At 43.9% G+C, this 23,426-nt stretch overlaps 2 protein-coding genes across 12 annotated transcripts in view; both read right to left on the reverse strand.

The window, feature by feature from the left end:
* Positions 1-23,426, reverse strand: part of PCDH15 (protocadherin related 15) — a 597,589-nt gene that overhangs the window by 65,884 nt on the left and 508,279 nt on the right. For all 11 annotated transcript variants that reach the window (XR_011904016.1, XM_072339847.1, XM_072339849.1 and 8 more), the window contains 3 exons: positions 20,623-20,739; positions 6,376-6,516; positions 5,028-5,140 (listed from right to left, as the gene is read on the reverse strand). Coding sequence is in view for 10 of the 11 variants with exons in the window: in XM_072339847.1 (XP_072195948.1) it covers positions 5,028-5,140; positions 6,376-6,516; positions 20,623-20,739 (371 nt within the window). In the remaining variant the exon portion in view is untranslated. The remainder of the gene's footprint in view (positions 1-5,027; positions 5,141-6,375; positions 6,517-20,622; positions 20,740-23,426) is intronic.
* LOC140254433 (uncharacterized) lies at positions 9,904-13,657 on the reverse strand. Its single transcript, XM_072340910.1, has 2 exons — positions 12,516-13,657; positions 9,904-12,464 (listed from the first exon to the last, which is right to left on the reverse strand). The coding sequence occupies exons 1-2, from the start codon at positions 12,936-12,938 to the stop codon at positions 10,677-10,679; spliced, it is 2,211 nt and encodes a 736-aa protein (XP_072197011.1). The 5' UTR covers positions 12,939-13,657; the 3' UTR covers positions 9,904-10,676.

Below are 23,426 nucleotides of genomic sequence, written 5' to 3' on the forward strand. Positions count from 1 at the left end.
GTGTCACATTTTATTCCCAGGAGCTCTCGTCAGTAGGCATCATGCATTTGTGTGATCCCACTGATTTTTGTAAATTACAGCTGAGAACACGAAGATATAAATATTTCTGTCAAGCATTACTACAGAAGAGAAATAGGAAAAAATCCCTGACAAGCAGAATGCAGACCTCTTACATACGCAAGTCTGACAGAGAGATGGGCATCGATGGGACCAAATCTAAGATGACAGATAACGCAGTGGTTTTATCCTCTTATACGGCTGACGGTTGGGTTTAATGCTACGTTTGTGTCAGCACATCTCTTTCACTTATCTGGTTCTACACTTCAGCCACAGTGCCAAAAGCAGTCCTCAGCCCTGACCCTCACACCAAACACAGCGAGGCAGACTCCCTGCATGCAGCTGGGCCCCATACAATACCAATCCCAAGGCAAAACAACACACATTTTCCTAAAGCTAAGCCTCCACTGCCACCTAAGGCCAATTAAAAGTGAATACTGGAGCCCATTCCTCTAAATACAGCTCAGGGAAAACGCTGAGGCTCCCTCCAACTCAGAAGTGCTACATCAAAACTGTTGCCAGAGGTAATTCCCTCCTTTTTATGTCTTTGCTTTATGAAATGCATATCCCACAATGGGAAACACGGGAAGAGCAGCACTAAGACTTGGCCAACCTGGTAAAAGGATCATCCCCATGGATGCTTTAAATCTACAAGTGCCTTACAACACAGTCTTGAGGGACAAAGCCAGCATCTTCACAAGAAGGGGCCATGACCCATCCTATGAACACTGCTGCTCTGTGCCACAGATCCTATCTTTTGTTGAACAAGATAAGTTCATGTCACAAAATCTCTCCTTCTTGCAGAACGCATTTTCATGTAGTGTGTTGTGTCCAGCACAGAAGCACGGTGCCACGCTACATTTACCTCCTGTATTACCCTCAGAGCCCCAGCTTCACAGATTTCTTCGTACACTAGAATCAAACATATTAGCCTACAAGAAGACACCTATCTTGAAACAGGATGGGGACTGATAACACAGCACTAACAGAAACTACAAGTTTCCAGCAGTCTCCTTTTTCTGCTAAGAAATGGCTGAGCACCTGTTTAATGTGCCCACAGGCACTAATTAGGAACCAATGACGCTGCTATCAGTTAACATTTCATTTTCTGCTACAGAAGCACATCACTATTAGCAATGACCTTCTAGTTGCAAACAGGATGTGGTATTTATTAATTAACAAAACAGAAAAGATCCCAAGTCCCTCTGAACCTTTATTTTTTTAAAGAATGATCATGTTCTCATAAGAGGATGGGCTTGTCAAAAAAATACCTTTATATTCATCTGAGGCTCACTTCACATCTGTTCTTCACTGTTCCATGGCGCTACTAATTATGATCTGTTAATTAAGAAATCAAAGTGCTGCCATAACCTGTTTGGAAGCAATGGAAACTTCTGGAACAATTATCTGGTCTAGGGTTCAATCAAGATGTGATTTGGGGTGGAACCATAAGGACATGAAAAACAATAGAGTGGAAAAGGAATGCTCAAATCAGCTCGTTTGAGCTGCCCCAGGAAGTGATTTATTACCACAGGCATGGCTATTTCTCCAGCATAAGCAGAACAACATCCTAGTCAGCATTACAAATTTTAACTGTTGCAGATGACCACAGCCAGCGAGCTGGCACCGGGCAGCCATACGGGAAGCCTGGTGTGCTGACCTACCCTCCATTGCCCCGCTGTGCCCCACAGCCCCAGGCCTGTGCTCAGACTGCAGGGCTGAGGCCCTATCCATGTGCTGCTGCCAAGTGCCCTGCACACAGACTGGGGCACAGTGCCTCACTCTGCTGTCACTGCTGCAGAGAAGAGGCAGAATATGACTGTCAGAACCCTGCGGGGAGACACAGCGAGAAGAGCATCAGCAGCACAGCGTCCGGCCCTGGCAGCAAGAGGTCAAGTAGGCTCTGAGGTGAATAGCCACATACAAATAACCATCTGCACATTTTAGGACTTCGATGCTTCTTTTTTTGCCTCTCCACCTCTTGTGTTTTTCCCAAATAAGCAAACAATGTTTTCTAAAGCTCAGCAAACCATGGCTGCTGGTTCACTTGCTTCAGCTTCACCTGCTACTTCCCACCAGAAGAGCTGCCTGGGTGCAGCAGATGGCTTTCTGATGTGACCTACCTCAATTATTAGGAACTCTATTTTAACACGCATTATAGAGAAACAGCTCCATGTTGCACATGTTGGTTTTCAGAGATCTTGGCCTCTCTGTGCTGTGCTATATATATATATCATGCAGCAGCACCTGTAAGTCTTCAGTTATAATTTACAACCCAAACAGAAAAGGTGGTGTGTGGAGGGGAAAAGGCTAATTAATTTCCTATAAATCATGTAATGTTGCAGTGGGAAAGCCAGCATGCAAAAGGCATGTCTGTAACTTGACTGCTGCCTCCTGCAGAAGTCGCTTTAAGGCATGGAAACGTATCAGTCAGACCCTTCTGTAGCATGAACAGGACTCCAGGCAGAGGCCCTCATGTGCTGGGGTGCTTCTGACAGCAAAGAGCTGCCAGATCAACAGCTCAAGGCACAGGCACGCTTTCATCTCCCAGTCTGCCTCATGTGGCTAGGCCTTTCTGATCACACCATCTGGTGCCCCCTTTCTCCTACATTCTGTATTTGTTTCTGATTTGTAAGACATGCTGCAACTCTGCAGGCATCTTCAGTCTGTAAAAGTGTTCATCTGTGACCTCTTTCTAAATCCACAGAAGCGAAGTTTGTAGAAGAGCTAGAAGAAACTGCTGGAATCACCCAAATTAAAGTAACTATGAAAGCAAAGCTCAGTACTCATCCACCCCAGTTCTCAATTCTCTGAGCATTCCAGTATTCACATCCAGAAGTCTATCATTCTGTGACAGCGTCATTGCTCTGAGCTGATGTTCACCCTAGAGACATATAATGTCAACTAAAACCCAAGGTTTTATGAAACCTGCCAGCTTCAGCTTGCATCACTGTCAGGAAACCAAACAGGAACTGTGGTTTGCAGAGTGAGAATCCCTGAAAACCTAAGAAATTGAAAACAGCCCTGCTCCACGATGTCACAGAATCTTAGAACTGAATCAGAAAGTTTGGGGATTATTTTCATTTTATTTCTGACATTGAAGAAAATGAATAACTGCTTCTGCTGCCCTCAAAAGACTTCTAAGAGTTTAGCACAGCAGTGCTCATCTCAACATTACCAAGAATGGAGCAGGGCTATTTCTTTCGAAAGAGACACCAGACTATTCACCCAGTCCTATACATTAGTGAGGAGGAGGAGATAAAAGGGGTTACTGAGTTGTCATTTGTAAGTATTTAGGGGATATGGACTGCTTTTTACTTTAAGCTTCTTTTCCCATGGGTAAATAAAGGTCCCATCTCCTGGGATGAAACTGAAGCTCAAGGTTCCCTCAAGAAAATGCATGCTTGGTTTGGAAGGCAACGTCAACTCTAGCAGTAGACCTGCAGCTTAGGTTCCTTTCCCACATTCCTGCAAACAAAGACCCTCTGCTGCTTTACATGGAACTGCAATAACTCCTCCATGCTGTAGAAGATGACCCCACTGTGCTGCTCCAGCTGCTGTGCCGGCTCCTGAGGCACGGTGAATTAGCTTTTGGAGTTTACCCAAGATGCAGAACATCCTCAGCATCACACCCTTTTATTAAACACCACTGCTGGAATAACTTTCTCAAGTCTGAAATGAAAGGTTTTTTCCTCTTCTCCCTCTTTTCATCAACATACTCTTCACTGTCTGAGTAACAAGACATTGTAACATACACCAACACATCTCATTTTCTGCTCTTTCCTCCTCAACAGTTACTACCCAGCATTTCAATTAGATGCCTTAATCTGCACAGTTCTGGTTGTAGGATCAAGGTATTTTCTCCTAATTGCCTCCTTAAAAATGTGATTAAACTTTGCAAGTGACACACTACAAGAAGAATTGCCAGGAGAGTCTTTCCTAATGTTTAAGGTATGGCTTAGAGATTCTGATACTTTATTCACGATGAAGAACAATCCATATCATGTTTTTTTTCACTAAATCCCTTAAAATATCAGACAATGACTTGACATTTGGGTGTGGTCATTCTGTTTCTGCTTCCTGATTGCCAACAGTATTTGGTTTTGAAATTAGATTAATTTCAACCCATTAATATTGATACCGACTATAGCATTGTATCTGATGCAAAAGCACATATAGCAACAAGATTATAATGCCTTGAGACAGGGAGGCTGTGCACATTGATCTTGCTGTTTCTTATGACACCCAGCTTGGTGTCATTTGCAAACTTACTGAGGGTGCACTCAATGCCCACATCCAGGTGATCAATAAAAGACACTGAGCTCTTGTCCAACAAATGGTTCACAGGATCAAAACGTACTGAAACTGAATGGAGACAATAACTTGTAGCCCTGATGATCCTGGCTGCACCTCAGTTGTAGGGAACTTTTTGTTTATCTGCCCGACTGACATTTTCAACAGCTAAGAGGAGAATTTTACAGAAGCCTTTCCCTACCGCCAACCACAGCCCGCAACTTTTCATTTGGAGACAACCTATTGAGATTGTAAAGGGCTGTCCACCAAAAAACTTGTGGCTAAGAGAAAGAAACAACTCCAAAGTATTTTGCTACCCTGACTTTGACAGATCAGAATCATGCATGTAATTTCACACATTTCTTCTGCTGGGGGACTCAAGCGATAGCTCTGTCCTCAGAGCAGTGTCAAATTCTATTTCCTAAAGAAGAGTTAACAATCAGTAAACACGTTATCAGCTCTAAGCACATGAGGTTTCTGGTGCACTGGTTCAAACCTTATTTTCGTGACTTATTTCCTCCTGTGAGTCAAATGGAACAAGGGAAGGCACAAAATCATGTGAAGGCAGTGGAAGTGCTTCCATGCTGCAACCAACATGTATCAGACCGGCTTTCAAGCAGGATCTTATTTCAGCTTAAACAATGACAGCTCATAAGGTGAATGAATAAATGCTTTACCTGTATTCGTCCTGTGTGAACCGCGGTATTACTGAAGGTTGAAGTACAGCAATTTCTACAGTAGTGGTGTTGAACTTCACAGGATCTCCATCATCATATGCAATGACCACTAGCTATAAACAGTGCAGAAAATCACTCTCTTAGTATAGGCAACATCTTTTATCTTGACTTTTTGTATTTTCAGGGTATAACAAGTCAGAGATTTTCTTTCACTACAGAACAGACACTTCATGAGAGTAAAACACAGGAAAAAGGTGACAGCCATCCACAGGTTAAACCGTGTGCTCGAAAATCTACAGAAATGCAGAGAAATGGAATTTCAATTCCACAGCCTTCTACAAATACATCCCCAAATCTCTGAAAGCTTCAAGTGCACAATTTGTGTTGTTCATGGATTCCCTTCATGTCTTATCAGGCCTTACTTGAAACACTAGAATCCATTACAACATTCCTACCAGTATAGTTCAGTTCCACATTCAAGCTGTGGAATACTTACTACTGAAAAAAACATCTGTAGGCCCCCATAAAATGACTCTGCCAGGACAAATTCACCTGCTTTCAGCTTTCAAACAAAGGTGAGCACCAGGATGAGAAACCAGCCCACCAGGGATGGATCAACAGACAGCTTTCTGCTTTTCTCTCTGCCTAAATTTGTTGTTGCTCAGGAGATCACTGGACAGAGCAGATCAGCCCTTCGCTCTAGCAAATAAGCAGATCAGCACTATACTAGCTGCCCAGAGAGTGGTGGATGCCCCATCTCTGGAGACACCCAAGGTCAGGCTTGACAGAGCTCTGAGCCGCTGATGGAGCTGTAGGTGTCCCTGTTCATTGCAGGGAGCTGGATCAGACAGCATTTAAGGGTCCCTTCCAACTCTGAGGATTCTATGATGCTACGAAGCCTGTTGTTCTCAGAACAGTTCAGCAGTAAGACAGCCTAGAGCAACATGACATACTTCTTCAGCCAATATATCAAGGAACTGCGAAGTGTTGCAGCTGCAGTTAGTATGAACATGTTAAAAGCTGCCTGGAAAATTTCACTGAAGATTCAGCGCAGCCACAAAAACCAATGCTCTTAGATGCAAACACCAACTCAGGAAGACCCCACAGCTTGGATTTCTGGATTCTGCTCAGAAGTAGAAAATGGCGGATAATTTTATCTCCTTATCACAGAAAAGTATACAGATGCATTTCAACACAACTGTGTACCAGAAAGAAACTGAGAAACTGAAGAAACAAATAAGAATTTCATATATTTCTATGGAATATAAAGCTAGAGAGGGAAAGACAAAAGTGAAATACTACTAAGCATAAGAAGCACTTCCCTTGACACAGCTATACGAGTACGTACCTTAAACACTGTACTTGGCTCTTCATTTAGGTTTACCCGAGTTACTACACGCCCTGAGGTTTCCTCCACATCAAAAATGCTGGCACTGTAAGGAAACTGAACAACGTCTACTTTGTACCGGACTCGGCTTGCTGGTGTGCCCTGGAAGGCAGAAACAAAACAACGTAAATATTCTTTGATCATTGCATCGTTTCAAAATCCTAATCTCCAGCAACTAAATCGTTCAGATTTGGCCTGAGATTCCAACACATTCCAACGTGTTCATCATCTGTGGCTGAACGGGAGAGCACCAGACATTTTGGAACCACCACCTAAATGCTCTTGTGGTCCATGAAGAGAGCATAAGATGGTCATGAGTAAATGCTCCTGTGATGTGACAGGACACCTGCGGCCTTGCCCTATAACAGATGGGTTGTTACCTCTTCCCATTAGACACTATGTCTGGTTCTAAGCACAACCCTGGAAAACAAAGAGAACACAGATGGATTGCAGATGGATTTCAGTAGCCTTGTAACAAACTGTTCAGTACCTTTTTAATGGCAAGAAAAAGTAGAGACAGCCTGTGCATCTGTGCACATATCACAAATGGTCTGCATGCAAACATACAAAAATACCAGCATTAAGAAGAGAATCAGAAGATGGGCAGCCAGAAGGATGGATCTTTCTGGTCAGTAACTTGGTGTTCTCTAATAGGAGGCTATTCATTTAACTGTTTTGCCACCAAGTGCCTAAAATAAGTAACACCTGTTCTTTACAATGAAGTTTCTTAATGCATCCTTTGCATTGCAGTGCTCTTGCTCCAGCGGTCACCCTCCCAGGGACCTTTGAGAGCACTGTGCCTGTCATCACAGCTCACAGGCAGCTGGCTCTCACAGCAGAGACAGGAGAGCCCTGGTAGCCTGCGCTGACCTGCATGACTAGCCCAGTCAAAACCAACCCAACAAAATCCAAAGCTGAAGATAAAGCTTGTCCCTGGGATCTCCAGGGTGCCCATGCTTCCCTTCCAGTTCCCACCAGTGCAGAGGGCAAAGATGATGCCGAAGGACCAAGATTCACAGCTCTCTTCAAGGAACATGGGAACCCCGTAGAGCTCTCTTAACCTTCAGTTGCATCCTTCCAGGATGTCTCCTTCCCTAGCAATGCTGCAAACATCATTTCTCTGTCTCGCCCATCTCTTCTGCAGTACCTCTCACACACTTGCAGCAGTGGAACTGTTCTGCATCACGTTCGCAACTGCATCAGGAAGACTACTTGTTGCAGTCATTTGCATTATTCTTCATTACAAGCACGGCCCCTTCACTCCAATACTGTAAATCAGGTTTCATCACTGACTCTCATGATCTTATTCTTCTTTCATCGTTTTTGACTGAGTGGGTGACCAAGAAGTGGCAAATTATGTTCAGCACAGTTGTCTTGGATAAAAGGTACAATACAGCAGTCTCAACAACTGCTGACCCAGAGAAGAGATGTCCTGTAGCACCCCAGGCTCTGCTGCAACAGCTGCTTTCCTGAATGCATCTGGTAGAGTTTCTCCAGTATCAGAAGGATACAGTAGGTCAACAGTTGACCAGTAGGTCAACATCTGAATTAGGGAAGGGAGGTATCTGGGAGGTATCACCAACTTCTTCTGGGATGGGATGCATCCTTCTACTGGTTACAGATAATGCCTGGGAGAGAATGAACTTTAGCAGGTTACCTCCATTCTCAGCAAGAGACCCTTGACTAACACCGTTATTGCTCACCTGTAATTCACCTGCTCTCCAAGGCCAAACATTGACTAAGTAGCAGTTTACTAAATCACTGAGAGCCTCTAATAGAGCCCTGGGCGGCCTGGGCTAGTATTAGATATGGGGGTTGGCAGCCCTGCAAGTGGCAGAGGGGTCAGAGCTTGATGATCCTTGGGATCCCTTCCAACCCAAGCCATTCTATGACTCTGTGATGATTCTATGTGCTAAACAGAAGGAAAGAAAATGCCAGACAAGGTGCAGAAAAAAAAAGAAGCTACTTCTTTTGTGCCTGTTATACACATACACTTATTTTTTTCTTTCCTTTTGCGCACTGATTTCTGTACAACTGTTTGGCAGCACACTTAAGTTGTTGCTACCTGGATATGCAGTAGATTAAGAGAAGCGCTTACAAAGGCAAGTCCTGCTGCTGGCATCACTGCAGCTTCTAAGTGGACCTCAGACATCACACTGTACTCTAACAGGCAAAATAACCCAAACCAAAAGCTTCATTAAGAGAAAATCGGTATTTTGAATCTGCATTCAACACTATGCTACAAAAGAACTTTGTTGTTCCTGACAGTGTATTTAAATGCACAAGCCAGCCTCTTACCGTTAGGAAAGTTCTGTAAACTGGAACAGAAGCATTTGACAAAGTGTTTCAAGCTCAGTAAATAAGACCAACATCTTCTTGATACAACAGAAGTACACTGAAACACTGATTCAAAATACACACTCTGAACTGAAATACCTAGGAATAAATTTGGGATAGGCGTTTGTGTTTAGTTCAGGAGCCCCCAGCACAAGAAGGACATGGAGCTGTTGGAGAAGGTCCAGAGAAGAACCACGACGATGAACAGAGGGGTGGAGCACCTCCCCTACAAAGACGGGCTGTGAGAGCTGGGGCTCTTCAGCCCGGAGAAGAGAAGTCTCCAAGGAGAATTTATAGTGACCTTCCAGTACCTGAAGGGGATCTACAGGAAAGCTGGGGAGGGACAAGGGCAGGTAGCAAGAGGATAAGCTTCTGTGGAGTCTAGCCACTCCTCTGGATGATTTAACTGCAAGCAGTGATAAAGGCCATCGACCCCACACCCTCCATGGACATCCAGCCTGGCCCAGGAAGGACACAGCAACAAGGACAGCACCGCACAGCCACAGGCAAAACAGCACCTTCAGTAACCCAGAACTGGGTCTCACAGATGTGCTTGGGTGCTCAGTGAAGTCATAAGTGACAGACCACGCTACTAGGTGTTGCCGTGCACAATTATAATCCAAACCCCATACTTGCCCAGGTGCTAGCGAAACCCTCGCTAGGGCCAAAAGGACCACCGTGACTCATCAAGAAAGGTGGCAAAATGGCGTTTATTAGGAGTAATCAATACCTTATATACCTTACTACTTCGTCTACGCCCCCTAGGGCACGTTTGAAATGCGCGCGCCCAAAGTACATCACTAGATAGGGGACGGAAGAGGCTGGTTTACTATCACCGTCACATCCCGAAAAAGCCCCGCTACCGCCTATATGCTTGTACTACAAGGTTCAGCCTCGTTAGCATCTACAACATCTCCCCGCCCCCCAAGACAACAATTTATCCCTTTTCAATGTGAACACTAAAATCCCAAGTATAATCTACTATAAATTTGATATTATTCTATATGTTCTATGCAATATACTTATACTATTGTACTCAGCTTAACTGAATTACTCATCTACTTAGTCAAATTTAACCTTAACAAAACTAAAATTGATCTTAATGCAATCCTTACGATTACTAATATATTACTCTTATCATAACTTACTCTATAAATTTATATAAACCTTAATATCTATTAATATATTACTCTTAATATAACTTACTCTCTATAAACTTTATATAAACCTTAAAAGCTTCATCCGATATAATGAGTAGTGCAAGTTACATTTGTGCAAAAGAAAACAATACCACAACTAAATGAAGTGTATATTAAGATAGTCCCTTTGATGTCTGGAACCATCCGAGAAACAGTTCTCATCCGTGATGTTTTCTATTCTTCTTCATTCTTCGTCATTCTTCTTTCTATTCTTCATCATTCTTGCATGATGCATCTTCTCTGTATGGTGAACAGCAGTCAAAGTCTTCTGTCCGTAGCCTCGATAGCGTCCATCAGCTCATCAGCACACGGCAACATGCACAATCATTACATTAACGTGTTATCGATATGTAGTGACTAGGTAACTAGAATCACACTCTATAGGATAAGAAGAACACATCCTAAAAGATAAGTGAAGTTGCAAATACAAATAAGTGTGAATCTACTGTTGGCTGAGACCTGACAATTCCAGACTGAATCCAGAACGTCCCCGCGCTTGTTGTTCGAGCGGTACTAATCACTGAGACCAACAGCAGCAGAACAGTCTCAGGTACCAGATTTGGACTCCCCACCAACTGCTCCTGTAAGGAAAGAACTCTTATCCCACTTCCCATAGTCAGTCTTCACCAACCATTCTTGAGTAAAACGAGAAGTGAAGCAGGACCCATTGTCAGTCTCAACGTGACTGGGCAAACCGACCATAGCAACAGCGGTTGCCAAATGGTATCAGACTGCAGTCAAGCCAGACCTGACATGCTGAGTGGCCGTGATGACAGTAGAGGAGGCACTCATAGCAACAGCCAGCCCTTGACGGGGAGACAAGCAAGACTCCCAGATGACACCAGTTTGCCAGATCTGCAGTGACCCTAGGCCAAAGACAGGAGTGCTGGCAACTGTATCTGCTATTGCATTACCTCTGGTAAAAAGGCTTGGCACCTCAGAGTGACCATGCACATATAAGGATGCAACAGGAGCCGTGTGAGAGGCCAAGGTCTCATCTAAAATTCCAGCAGCCTCTGAACTTGGGAAGTCCTCCCGGCCCATCCGGGACAACTGCTTGGCTGCAAAGATGGAGTCAGCAACAGTGTTAGAGGGTATCATTCGCCAGAGGTGCACTGCGACCGTCACAGCCATCACCTCAAGCATCTGCACACTGACCGTTCGGTTTGTGAAGACAGCAGCCTGTGAACTACGGTTGGAGTCCTGCCAAACCACCATCCTGAGATCAAGAGTCTCATGCTCTACCAACTGAGCTAGCTGGGCCATTTCAAGGCCTTGAGCAGTGTCCCACTGTGCAAGCGATCCTTCCATGCAGCTCTGTAAGATCTTTTGCCAAGCTGCAGCCATTTCGCTAGACGGATTTTGGGGTTCTTTTGGGTCGGATCCCTTTAGCTGACCATACAAGGGCTTCATCATTCGAGAAGGTATCCCCAAAGCACCCCGAACCCACTGGAGGGCTCCTGCCAGTTTCTGCATATTCCATAGTTTCTTAACACGTGGTTGAATATCAAGACCCACCAGCTGCATCATCTCAGTGCTAAACTTATATTCCAAGCACTCTGCTCTAATTCCCTCTTGCATGTCTATACCATGCACAGGGTAAAAGGGATCATCTTGTTCAGCTGCCACATCCCTCCCAAGCTCAGTCATCCACCCCTCTTTCCAGAATGTATATTGCACCAGCTTGAGAATCACGCATGTGAGGCTTTCAGTGTTGTGAGGGAGCACAGGGTCATGCGCCGTTAAAGTCTTTAGTGTGTTTAAAGCCAGGGGCAAACGGAACTCGCGGCAGCAGCCAGCAGCCCGATGCCGGAAGGCGGAGCGGCTCCGCGCCGGCGAATCGAGCCCCGGTCCCCTGCATGACTGGCAGGCAACAGGAGCCACAGCGAGCGAACAACTTGCAGCTGCAAGCTCTGTCGGTCCTGTCCCGTTGGCGCAGCGCAGCAGGAGTTGGGCCCGGGTCCGATCAGGCGGCCCTCGGACTGATCGCAGCAGCGAGCTCCCCCGCCGCCGCCAGCAGCCGTACCGCTGCCCCCTCCCGCGTGGAGGGCAGAGACGGGCCAGACCCAGCCGGCACCCTGCGCAGCCCCGCCCGCCCCGGCGGCAGCTCCTCCTCCCCCGCCGGCACCAGCGGGCAGCTCTGCAAGCCAACACAGAGGGGGCCGGCCCACCGGCCGAAACTTGCCCAATCCAAGCCTGCAGCCGCAGCCCCGCGGAGTCCCTTTGGACCTGGCTACTCCCCCCCCCGGGATAGCACCACGTTTGCGCTCCCCCCGGGTCTGGAACACGCCTACTTCTCCAACCACTCGAATTAGCCGCACGCCCGTTATTCCCCCCCCCGGGATAGCACCACGTTTGCACTCCCCCCGGGTCTGGAGCACGCCTACTTCCCCTACCACTCGAATTAGCCGCGCGCCCGCACTCCCCACCCCCCAATGACAAAGGATATGGGGCTGAAGTGTCCACTTGGCGGTCGAGAGGGGGTGTGGTCGATTGGAATTCGCCATCTTTAACCTTTTCTTCTCCGCTTCTCCCGGACCCCGTCCCATCTTCGCCGTCTTTAACTTTTTCTTCTCCGCTTCTCCCGGACCCCGTCCCATCTCCCCGCCTCCTCCCCAGACGGCTCTCCTGGGTCCCACCGTCCTCAGCCGCTTTTCCCGGCCGCCCTCCCGGCTGCTCCGGGTCAAACACAAGCCCAACTAACAAACACGATTCAACAAGTTTCCCCTCCTCCCTGGCTGCTTTAAGAGCACCCAGGATTACGCCCCAGGTCACAAGCTCGGCAGCCGCCTGGGCTGTCGCTGCATGCTCTGCAAGCAGAACAGTGAGTGGATCCCATTTACGACAGTCAAGGATCTCGCGGGGGGATGAAAGTTCCCCGTCCCGTTCAAGATAAGTAAGTACTGCAGCAATCTCCTGCAAAGAAGGAGCAGTCTCGCCACAGTATTCTTTACAAAAAGAAAACAATACCTCACTGATAAGTTCCATAATCGTCGTCCCGCCCCGTCCCGTCGTCCCCCCGGAACTCTTGCCGCAAATATAGCGCCCCCGATCGCAATCCACGAGTACCTGCGCTGCAAAAAGAGAAAAAAGAGACCCCTGCCCCCCCAGGCAATCTCTACAAAGACAAGAAAGCACGCTCGTCGTCCCCCCGAGGCGCTCCCTTGCGGGATGCAATGCCGTCACCTCACTACACCCCAGATTAAAAAACCCCCAGGCACACTCGTCGTCCCCCCGAGCAGCTGGAGGAGGAATGCACTGCCGTCCCCTCAGTACACCCCTATATAAAAAACAAACAAACAAAAAAAAATAAACCGAAAACACGCCTAATAAGAAAAATCCCCCAAAAGAAAGTGAAAAGGCACACCGGAGTTTATGGCCTCACACAGGGGCACCATATGTTGCCGTGCACAATTATAATCCAAACCCCATACTTGCCCAGGTGCTAGCGAGACCCTCGCTAGGGCCAAAAGGACCACCGTGACTCATCAAGAAAGGTGGCAAAATGGCGTTTATTAGGAGTAATCAATACCTTATATACCTTACTACTTCGTCTACGCCCCCTAGGGCACGTTTGAAATGCGCGCGCCCAAAGTACATCACTAGATAGGGGACGGAAGAGGCTGGTTTACTATCACCGTCACATCCCGAAAAAGCCCCGCTACCGCCTATATGCTTGTACTACAAGGTTCAGCCTCGTTAGCATCTACAACACTAGGTAAGCAGAAGTACTTCAGAAGACCATGCACACTAAACAGGTGAAAATCCTTGAAAACATGAGAAATTTCAGAGATCACTGAGGTGATTATACAACATTCTCCCCGTAATTTCTCTTCATCATCATCATAAGAGGAAATTACCTGCTGCAATCCACACCGCTTAGGCTACAGAGTAATGGTGCTCACATTTGCTTGCAGGACTAGAAGCTATCATCATCATTAAGCATACACACGCTAGGCAATTTGTTTTTAAATAAAGAAAAATCTCATCAAGTTATTGTTCCTGATATGACTATCAAGTACACCTCTCTCTTGTCATTTCTGGAAACAACAAAATGGGAATTCATTTCTTATCTACTGCATTTTGCCACCAACGTAATTAGAAAAATCTCCGGAGAAATTTTCCAGGGAAATCTATTCAGAAGCAACTTTCAATTATCTCAAGTATTAATCTTCTTTTGCTTCTGTTTTCAATTAATTCAGATGCATTCCCACGTCTACAGCAAAACTCAAAGAAAAGGTTATGTTCCCACGCAAATAATACCAATAAACCATGAAGACAGGAATTCAGTTTGCAGTAACCATCATCCTCTTGAAGCAAAATTTTCCTAGGAATTCAAGAATAATAAACTCAGCTCTGAAGATCACTCAGCTTCGATACTTCTTGTTACTGCTGCATGATTTCTTAAGGTTCCATTTGCTCTAGGGAAACTACATTCGGCTGGGACACAGTTGATGGCTACGGCACGAAAACATCCTCAACATTTATATTAGTTCATGAGGATGCACACAGAGGCCCTGGAAGAAGAGGCCACGCAGAGTGCACATGTGCACTACTGTGATAACTCCCAAGGGGCACAGAGAGGTTGCACACATATCAGAACGCAGAGAGAAGCCGTGACAAATTGTGAGCAGTATAACAACAGTATCATCTTCTGTGTGTTTTCATGCATGTTTCTGGAAGCAATTCAAAAGGAAGCAAGGAATAATTACTCCCAATATCCAAAGCTGGGTAACTGAAGCACAAAACCAGGAACTTGGGGAGAAAAGTGACCAATGTTGGTGGGTCTCAAAACCTGCTAAAAACTGTGAGCTGCGCACTTGTGTCTGTTCTACCCTCTCATTTACCAGGTATTACTATATTTATACACACATGCTCGATTTTAAGTTATTTTATTCTTTAGTATGCAACCCGATGAAACAGTCTGCAGGTCTGGATGAAATCTGGAAATTCTGCATGACAAGCTGAACACAAAAAGAATATAAGCTTTTAAAAATCATGAGGTAAAATTACTTCTAAGAGCTCACTGAATTTTCAGCATCCTTCCCATACACTGAACTCCAGTAGACTCTATGAAATTCAACAGCAATAATTTTTAAAAGATCAAGCCCTGGACTGTTCAAGAATGCTTTTATCTCTAATTAATTATCTGTGAAAGCTCTTATTAAATATCTGTTAGCACTGTACTTTCAGCAAATGCCTGTAAAACAATAAGGACAATTACTCTCAACCTGACAAAGGGGATTAATTGAATGTAAAGGTGCTGAGAGACTGGATAAACCATTAAATGGGATAATCCAGAGCTCTGGAAGCTGGCTGGTCTTTAAAATTAGCCTCCTGCATCTGCTTCTATTGATAATCCAGATCAACAAAATCTGAACATACAGGGGAAATGCACAAGACAGAAGTATTCCAGCTTTCACAGTGATAGTCCATATAAAAGAGGCACCTTGTGATGTATCAGTCCTGGCGATATTCACCATCTGATTATTACACCAAGCGTTACTCCATGAGCTCAAGCTGCACTCAATTCCTAATATTTGGAAGGATAAACACTTTGAGAAAATTATTAGAATCATCTGTTGCCCTTCATCACTATACGATACCACTTCAATAAAGCATACACTCATCACAACAGAGAAAACTTCTTTTTCTCTCCAGGCATATTGTCAGGTGTCCTTGAGTAACTTAGGTATATATAAGGCTAACCGTATAGACCTACTGAACATAATCACAGGTAGTGCCTTTGCCAAGCCAGCAAGAAACTTTAACCATTCAAAGCCCTCCAAGTGCAATTATCTCACTTAAAAACAAGTACAGAACTGGAAATAAGTCAAGTTTGAAGACCTTTCCCATCACCAAAGCATTCCCAGTCAATCAAGTTTAAGCAATGATGTTTCAGTGCAAACGAGTGCTCTGCTGTGCATTTGATTTTACCATTCCACATCCACTTGTACAAGGTATAGATGTCTGCTAGCCAGGGATGCGAAGGAATATGCTGATAAAACTCAGGAGTGTTGGTGAGAGAGCCTGACACCGACCTCATCCATGCTTCATTGTCTGCACGTATCTCTCACTATAAAGACTGAAAAATATCTCTGGAAGAAACTGAAGCTCTTGTGTTATCTAAAGCAAAGCAGCACATAGAGATGTTAGCACCGAAACTCTAAATTTGATTCAGTATAATTGTAGCTAAGGTGTTAGGAGCTGCCTCAGAAAGACCAGTGCTTAGGCATCCACACCTATTAACACCCCTCAATCTGCACTAACATGCCCTAAAGCAAATATCTTATTTCCACCTGAAAAAGTATTCACTTACTTCTTTCTGTCTCTCTTGACAAATTTCTCTTTGTTACCTTGCAGTCTTTGACTCCTCTTTTATCCTGGGCTATATTTGTAACTGTTGGCTTATTCTCACTGGTTCTCTCAGATGTTTTTGGCTTTTTTTAACTCCCTGTTTTTTCCAGATAAGTATTCTATAGACATGGGCACATCTACCTTAGTTGCTTGGAGCATTTCTTTGGCATTTCCAATGAAGATGTAACATTTCAATGTTTTCCAATGAAACAAATCCATGCAAAGTAACGTACCCCACAGGATACCTGCTGGCACTGTTCCTCACTTTTGCCTTCACCCTTTGGTCAGATCAGTGTTTTCAAAAGCAGAGCTGGTTTGGAAATTAAATTCAAGTAGAGCTAACAGAGTTCCTCCAGGAAACAAACAAAGGAAGCAGTTCAACGTTGGAAAACAGATTTGTATTTTAATAAGGTTTACCCATTATTTAGAACTGAAGATGTACTCAATTGTACCCTCGGCAGCCACATATGTAACTGTGGGCCTGCTCCATTATGGTAGTTCCCTTGGCCATTTTTTAGACCTTTATGCTAAGCATTTTGTTATCCTTTACCTCTACGTGTGCAAGCTGCCCTGGGACAAACAATGTGAGCTATTATAGCATATACTGAGTATTAAAGATAAATAATAACTGGAAAAGGACAGGAAAGGAGAAAATGGTTGGAAATAAAACTGACGTTCACTTCAAGTCCTGTTTTAATCAACAAAAAACACTGGTTTCTATGTTTTAACTGACCTTTCACTAAATAGGCAGGAGTAACCTGTACTTCACAAGCTGTAGCTCTACCACACCCTTAGTGAATGCTTGCATTTATATTTATGGCTTACCTTTAGAAATCAAAGGGCAGACAGAACACTATCTATTCTCAGCAATATCACTGAACGAATACTTCCCATAGTGAATAAGGAGCACCTGCACACACTGCTGCAGATGATGTTTCATCCAGATCAACTTCAGTGGCCTGAAATATTTATCTCCCACCCACATGCCTGTCACTGCTGCTGTCCCATTTGCTATCAAGAGCTTTGGAGAGCCTGACATCTTTCAATACTGAGCTCCAGCCTCCACGCCTGCTCTTCGGCTGTTTGCAAACACACATCTGCCTTTACTGTAGAGGAATTTCATGCAGGTGCTGAGCATTTCAGTTTGAATTCTCACACCATCTACATTAATATGACACTGCAGTGCAAAGTTAGGATCTGCTGAAGACAGCGAGTCTCTGTCCCTAGAGGTGTTAAGAAACACACAGATGTTGTATGGAGGGACATGGATTAGTGGGAGGTGGATGGCTGGACTGGATGATGTTAGAAGCCGTTTCCAGCTTTAATAATTCAGTGGTTCTATGATTCTATAATGCTGACAGGGGAACCATCCGCACTACTTGTTAAATGACAACAGAAAAAATCCAAGTTCATACCTTTCAAACTGATTGGTCTCTTATCCGGAATACTTTCAAACCAAAATGATTTACTTAATAAATGTCTGTTTGTTTTCCTGAACTGATAGAATAAAAGTATTAGTACCGAGCACAGAAGTTTCCAGCAGGTAGGAAAAAAAACAAGTACTCTCTCTAGTACTGAGTACAATAAGTAGAATATTCCTCCCATTACCGCAAGTGTAGAGAAAGGTACACTTGCTGAACAGGGAAAAAGATTGTGGTTTTGTTGCTTTCCTTTTTTTTCCCAGAAAAAAAAAAACAAACAAAAACAATTTCTGGTGAATTCATACCAAATACTTTGTGACACCGCTTACTGTGGAAACAAGCTCCAATAAATACCCTTTTATACCAGTAACACAAATCATTGAGATGGGTTTAGCTGAGCCAGAAAAAGAAACAAAGGCATCCATGGTTTCATCTTTCTTCCTTCTTTTAAATGAAAAAAGAAGAAAAGCTATTGACCATTACTTTGAAAGAAAATATCAGCTTCCTAAAACAATTTTAGAAGCCTTTTTTTCCCTCCACAGCTGGCTTTTCTTAATGGCGTATTCATTTAAAGCCCAGGGGCAGTTTTATTTTAAACTCATGACACAAATCAAAGAAATGCAAGGGTTGATTTTGAAGACCTTTACCGTAACATCGTTATTGACCGCTATAATGGTAATAAGTGGGACCCAGCATTTAGTGATTTTGATTTCTGCCTCCTGCGTGCATCCGTTCCTTGACTGAAATAGAAGCAATCCCCACATTTTTCAAATAGAAAACATTCAAACCCATATATAAAAAGTATACATAAATACGAGAGGAAATCGCAAGAAGGGAATTTGGGAGATGGAAGTGCTTTCGTCTAGTTTTCTATTCTCCTGCTCTTGTACTAACTGGAGATGGCCATTATTCTCTACTGTACTGAGCTGCAGGCAGACATACAATCAATTCCTACATTTTCCTGTCCATTTGATGGTGATAGAGATGTTTAAAATGGAGAGAATCTAGAAGGACAAGGGGCAAAATATACCTCTAGAAATTCGAGGCTGACAGTTTAACAAGCTATCAGGAGTTTTGCTTTGGCTTGCTTCGCTTGGTTTCTAAGTGAGAAATAAGTCTGCATCAGAAAGCGCAGATTCCATGGAACTATGACAAATTACATACGTCCATCAGTTCAACATCCGTCACCAAGACACTGAATGAAACTGCATCTCATTCTTTAAAGCTTAGACTTAAAAAGTGGATGCCATATCAGAACAGGCAAATACTTCATCCAGACCAAAGTACCTTTTGTAAGGCAAGAGAGAACGTTAAATAAAATCAGCATGCAAATCATAATAATATCTTGGTAGTCAAGAATACTTTATTTTTTAAACCCAGTAACTCATTTGTGTACAAATCTGTCCTATTTCACTGATCCCTGCTATCCTTTTCTGCATAGTTTTTTTTCCAAGATCAGTGAGATAATGTGACAGGAGCAAACACCTACTGGTGCTGGGACACAGCAAGGACTGTAAAAGCGTTACTGATGGATTTAGCACTCTAGATTTGTACTGTTGCAATGAAAAAACTGCACAGTTTTGATCGTCATGCAAAGCAAGTTTTCTCCACTCTCCACTGGCAGATCGCTCTGAAGTGACTCCACTTGTGAGAGGGGCAGAATGTTTTCTGTTCAATTATTTGCTGCTAACTACTGAGGATGAAAGCTCTTAACAGAAATGGAGTCCCTGGTTTCCAAGTCATTCCTGGGGAGAGCAACAGAGAATTTTCTCCAGCTAAGCACCATCTGCCCAACTCCCTGAAATAATGAATGCAGTTCAGAGCCATTTATTTGAAGGTAAAGCTTACTAATTAGATAGAAGCACCGCAGCAGCAGAGTGCTTTCTTATTCAGGAACGGTCCATGGTATGTTGATAATACTGTCTTTTATATATTTTGGACAAACAACAGTCCAGAACTTTAGCAGACTCCAACTACCTAAAAGCCTCAAAGTTCAGTAACCAGCAGCTGATGCACACCACAAGGGGATAGCAGGACTGTCCTTACTGAAACACTGCTTTAGTATTCTGTCCTTGAGTGGTAAATAAATTACTATGAAGCATATTTAGCTAAGCTACAGTTGATTTGTGTCAAAGCACTGCCATCAGCTTTTAATGTGCATGGCATGTTCACTCTGAACACTTCTCCCTGAGGATTATTCTCCTTAATATGCAAAACACTAACAATTAAAAATTAAACCTGGCTGGCAGAACATCTTTGGCTTTTATTGTCCTCAGCGTATCGTCTGGCCACCAATGTTCATCAAACTCTGATTACAAAAATTGATATTGCCCTTCAGAATAGCTAACAAGTCAAACATATGTGCTCAGTTCTGTCAATCAACTGCTTCACTAGGGAGCAGCAATAAAAGCCAGTGGCAAGAACAAGCCTCATCCCCAAAACACCACCACCCTGTTCAAACAGAGCCCAATAGGGCCAGCTGGTGGGCTATTCAGGTCCACGAGAGCCCCAGCAATGAATGCAAATCAAGAAAGCAGCAGTCTTACAGAGTTGTGTTTTATTTCCTTGCTAAGCTGCACAAAAAGCCAGGCGTGTGTGCCCTGCTTCACTATTCCTGTTATTCGCCTATCATCACTGGGGAGTAGAATGAAGAGGTTTCCAAAAATCCTCCTGTCAGAAAGGAGCTGTATCACTGACTTGTCACCTTTGGGAATCCTTTCACAGATGCAGCCTCTGTCCAGAATGACAAAGGCCAGGTTGACAGGAATGTACAAGTTACTGCTCTGTGAAACTCATCATGATCGCCTTTGCTGTTGAGAGGGGTACGTCACTTACAGGGGTTACAGATTTCTCCCCACTTGAGTGCAGAGTATTACCAGAACCTTTTTGCTTACCGGGGGATCTTGATCCTCAGCTGAGACGGTAGTGATAACAGTGCCCTTGACAGCATCAGGAGCAACCATTCCTCTGTAGAGAGTCTTGCTAAATACTGGCGAGTAATCATTCATATCCTGCAAAACACAATTAAGGGTTTACTTCTGAAACTTAAACAAAATTACAGACGCGTTCACAACTGATCTTTCAAACACTGCCTGACCGCTCCTTCCTCATTTGGAAACCCATTTCCCATTCACAGCCTCCTTGTGGCTCTCAATTCCCTTACCACCACGTAAAACTAGCTCAGAATGTGAAGGAGCCGAGTTTCAAAACAACATATTCATATGAGACAGAGCAACAGAAGGGAATTCTGCAGGAAAACGCAGTCTTACAAGTGAACCAAGCAGAGATTTCCATGACAGCTGCTTCTCAAGCAGAAGGCTACAACATGGCTTTGCTATGTTTCTCAAATGAATGACCTTCGACAGTGTAATAAATGTCTGTGAGGATGAGGAAAGCACCGCTACAAATCCACGTAATAATACGAGGCTGGATAATTAACGCATTATGTTCTGCTGCAGGGCCTGAAATTCAAGGCTTCGAGGCTGGAAAAGCTTTTGGGCTGATTTTCAAACAGACAACTGGACCATCACATTAAAACAAAAAGTGACAAGTAGGCAATTCAAACTAGGAGAGCCTTCTAATGAAAAGATTTTGGAAAAGCATCTGGATTCAAACAAATTAGCACTTCTTTGTGGAATTACAGGCATTGCATCTTTCACTTTCAATGTCTTGATCTGTTTGCAAGAAGGTAATTTGCTTAATCTGAGAATCTAAAAGCAAGGACTACTTTACACGAACAATTTTGCTCCTCTCAACTCTTCAAAGTGACGCCCTGTCTTCAAAATTAGCCAGTCCTTTGTTTGTTTCTTATCCCAAAAGCACCGGCGCAGAGCAATGTAGTGCTGTGGCTAAGAAGCCAACACCCAGCAATCCCAGTTCCTAAGGGGCCATTCACAGCCCATTTGACCACGATGAAAAGATGCAGAATGAGTTTCTTTACAGCAGACAAAAAAGTATCTCTGGGTACAGGAAACCTTGGCAAACAAAATCTGAGTATTGAAAGCCATCTCCAGTATGAGATGAGGAATTTCCTACAATGCTACGTGCACAGCTATTATAACTGTGTAAATCTGTTTGCTTGAGAATGCCATATTTTGTAGACCCTGGAAGTTTTTCAGTGGGATATACACAGCCTTTTATAAACAGCAAGCGCACAGACAAGACACCTTCTGTCCTGTAAGAAGGCTCCACCTGGGCTAACAACCCAGTACAATGCTTACAATGACTTGATTTTTTCCTGGAATAATCCATCCCTCTATTTGTCTTTAAAACAACAACAAAATCACAACCTCCTCTTTCTCCTGACCTCCTACCCCCAGCCATACCCAGCCTTGGTTCCTCAGTGCAGAAGCAGCAGATCACGCTCAGCTGTTTGCTCACTGCCGGGGAATCACCATGTGATGTTTTTGTTATCTTTTGTGTACCTTAGCTCCTGAAAGTCTGCGACTTAAAGTGCTGGAAAGGCTAATCCTGTTGAAAGATGATACACTACATGCTCTGCTATAGAAAATGACTAAGTCATTCTACTTACTAACTCTATTTTTCAAGATACATGGATCAATAGAAAATATCCAGGAATACAAAGCGAAATATTAAGCAGAAAGGCAGAAGGCTTTCTGTCCTAATTTATCTGTCCTCTGAGCGGAGCTTTATGCATGACTGTGCATCACAAACCCAATGCAAGCCAATCAGATAGACAGAAAACATTTCAGCGATCCCTAGGCAGGACAGCCCCAGGTGCTTTTCCCTGTAGCTCATCTCTTGCTCAATCTTAAAGCAGCCACCTGTTCTACGTGGTAGAATTCCAGCTACTTTCCATGCAGCAAGAAGTAGTTTTGTTACAGGTGTGCTGGGGCATTTCCTCCACACATGATCATCTCCCTTAAGCAATTAATGTTTCTCCCCATAAACTTTGGGCACTTAAGGGTACTGAAAAGGTCACAAGGGGCAAAAAGCACAAACACTGAAGATGGATACCATACAAATCTCATTTTGTTAGGAGTACAGGAGGATACCAAACTCTGTACTTCAAGAAGAGCTTAAGAGATCACAGTCCTCCCAAACCTTGTGGCCTCTGCAGTTAGACTTCCCCTTGCATCACAGTGGACTTCACAGTGACTACTGCACAGCGTGGAGGACTGCTCTGACTGATAGAGAGATACAGTTTTCAAGTTCTCATGACAGAAGAACTCTGGATAAAAACATAACATTGCAGAGCAAGTGCTGGGCCTGTGACATGACTTGAGACTATGGACACTGACAGACATGCTCTTGCACAGCTGTCTCACTGAAGATGACCTTATACACGAAAGCTTAACCACAAAAACCTGACTTTGCATTGGAATGTACGTGGCTTACTGGTGCAATCAATTACTACAGGTTAGGGATAGAGTGGTAATCTACCACAAAGCCACAATAACAAGTAGTGTGTTATTGTGGTGTGCATGCTCCTGTGGCCAAACCGTGCAAGCATCTTACAACTATTCACATTCCTTTGCTTCATTCGTATAAATCCAGGCTGATATTAACTACCAAGCACACACAAAAATGTAAATGGGAAATACAGGTAATGCGCTCTATATATCTTGCTTTGAAATACTTGGGCCGTGTATTTTGACAGTAAGGTAATAGCAGCCATGTATTTGTATATAAGTACAAAATTTTTGTGTCACTGCTCATCCAGCCAAAGATTTATTAT

The sequence above is a fragment of the Excalfactoria chinensis genome, chromosome 6, assembly GCF_039878825.1.
Source record: "Excalfactoria chinensis isolate bCotChi1 chromosome 6, bCotChi1.hap2, whole genome shotgun sequence".
Taxonomy (NCBI): domain Eukaryota; kingdom Metazoa; phylum Chordata; class Aves; order Galliformes; family Phasianidae; genus Excalfactoria; species Excalfactoria chinensis.

Bases quoted from the DNA above. Each gene is read 5' to 3' on its own strand.
- LOC140254433 (XM_072340910.1), bottom strand. From the start codon at position 12,938: ATGGAACTTATCAGTGAGGTATTGTTTTCTTTTTGTAAAGAATACTGT. The intron at 12,465-12,515 runs GTTAAAGACGGC...GGAGAAGAAAAG, and splicing joins GGAGAAGCGGAGAAGAAAAA to GTTAAAGATGGCGAATTCCA.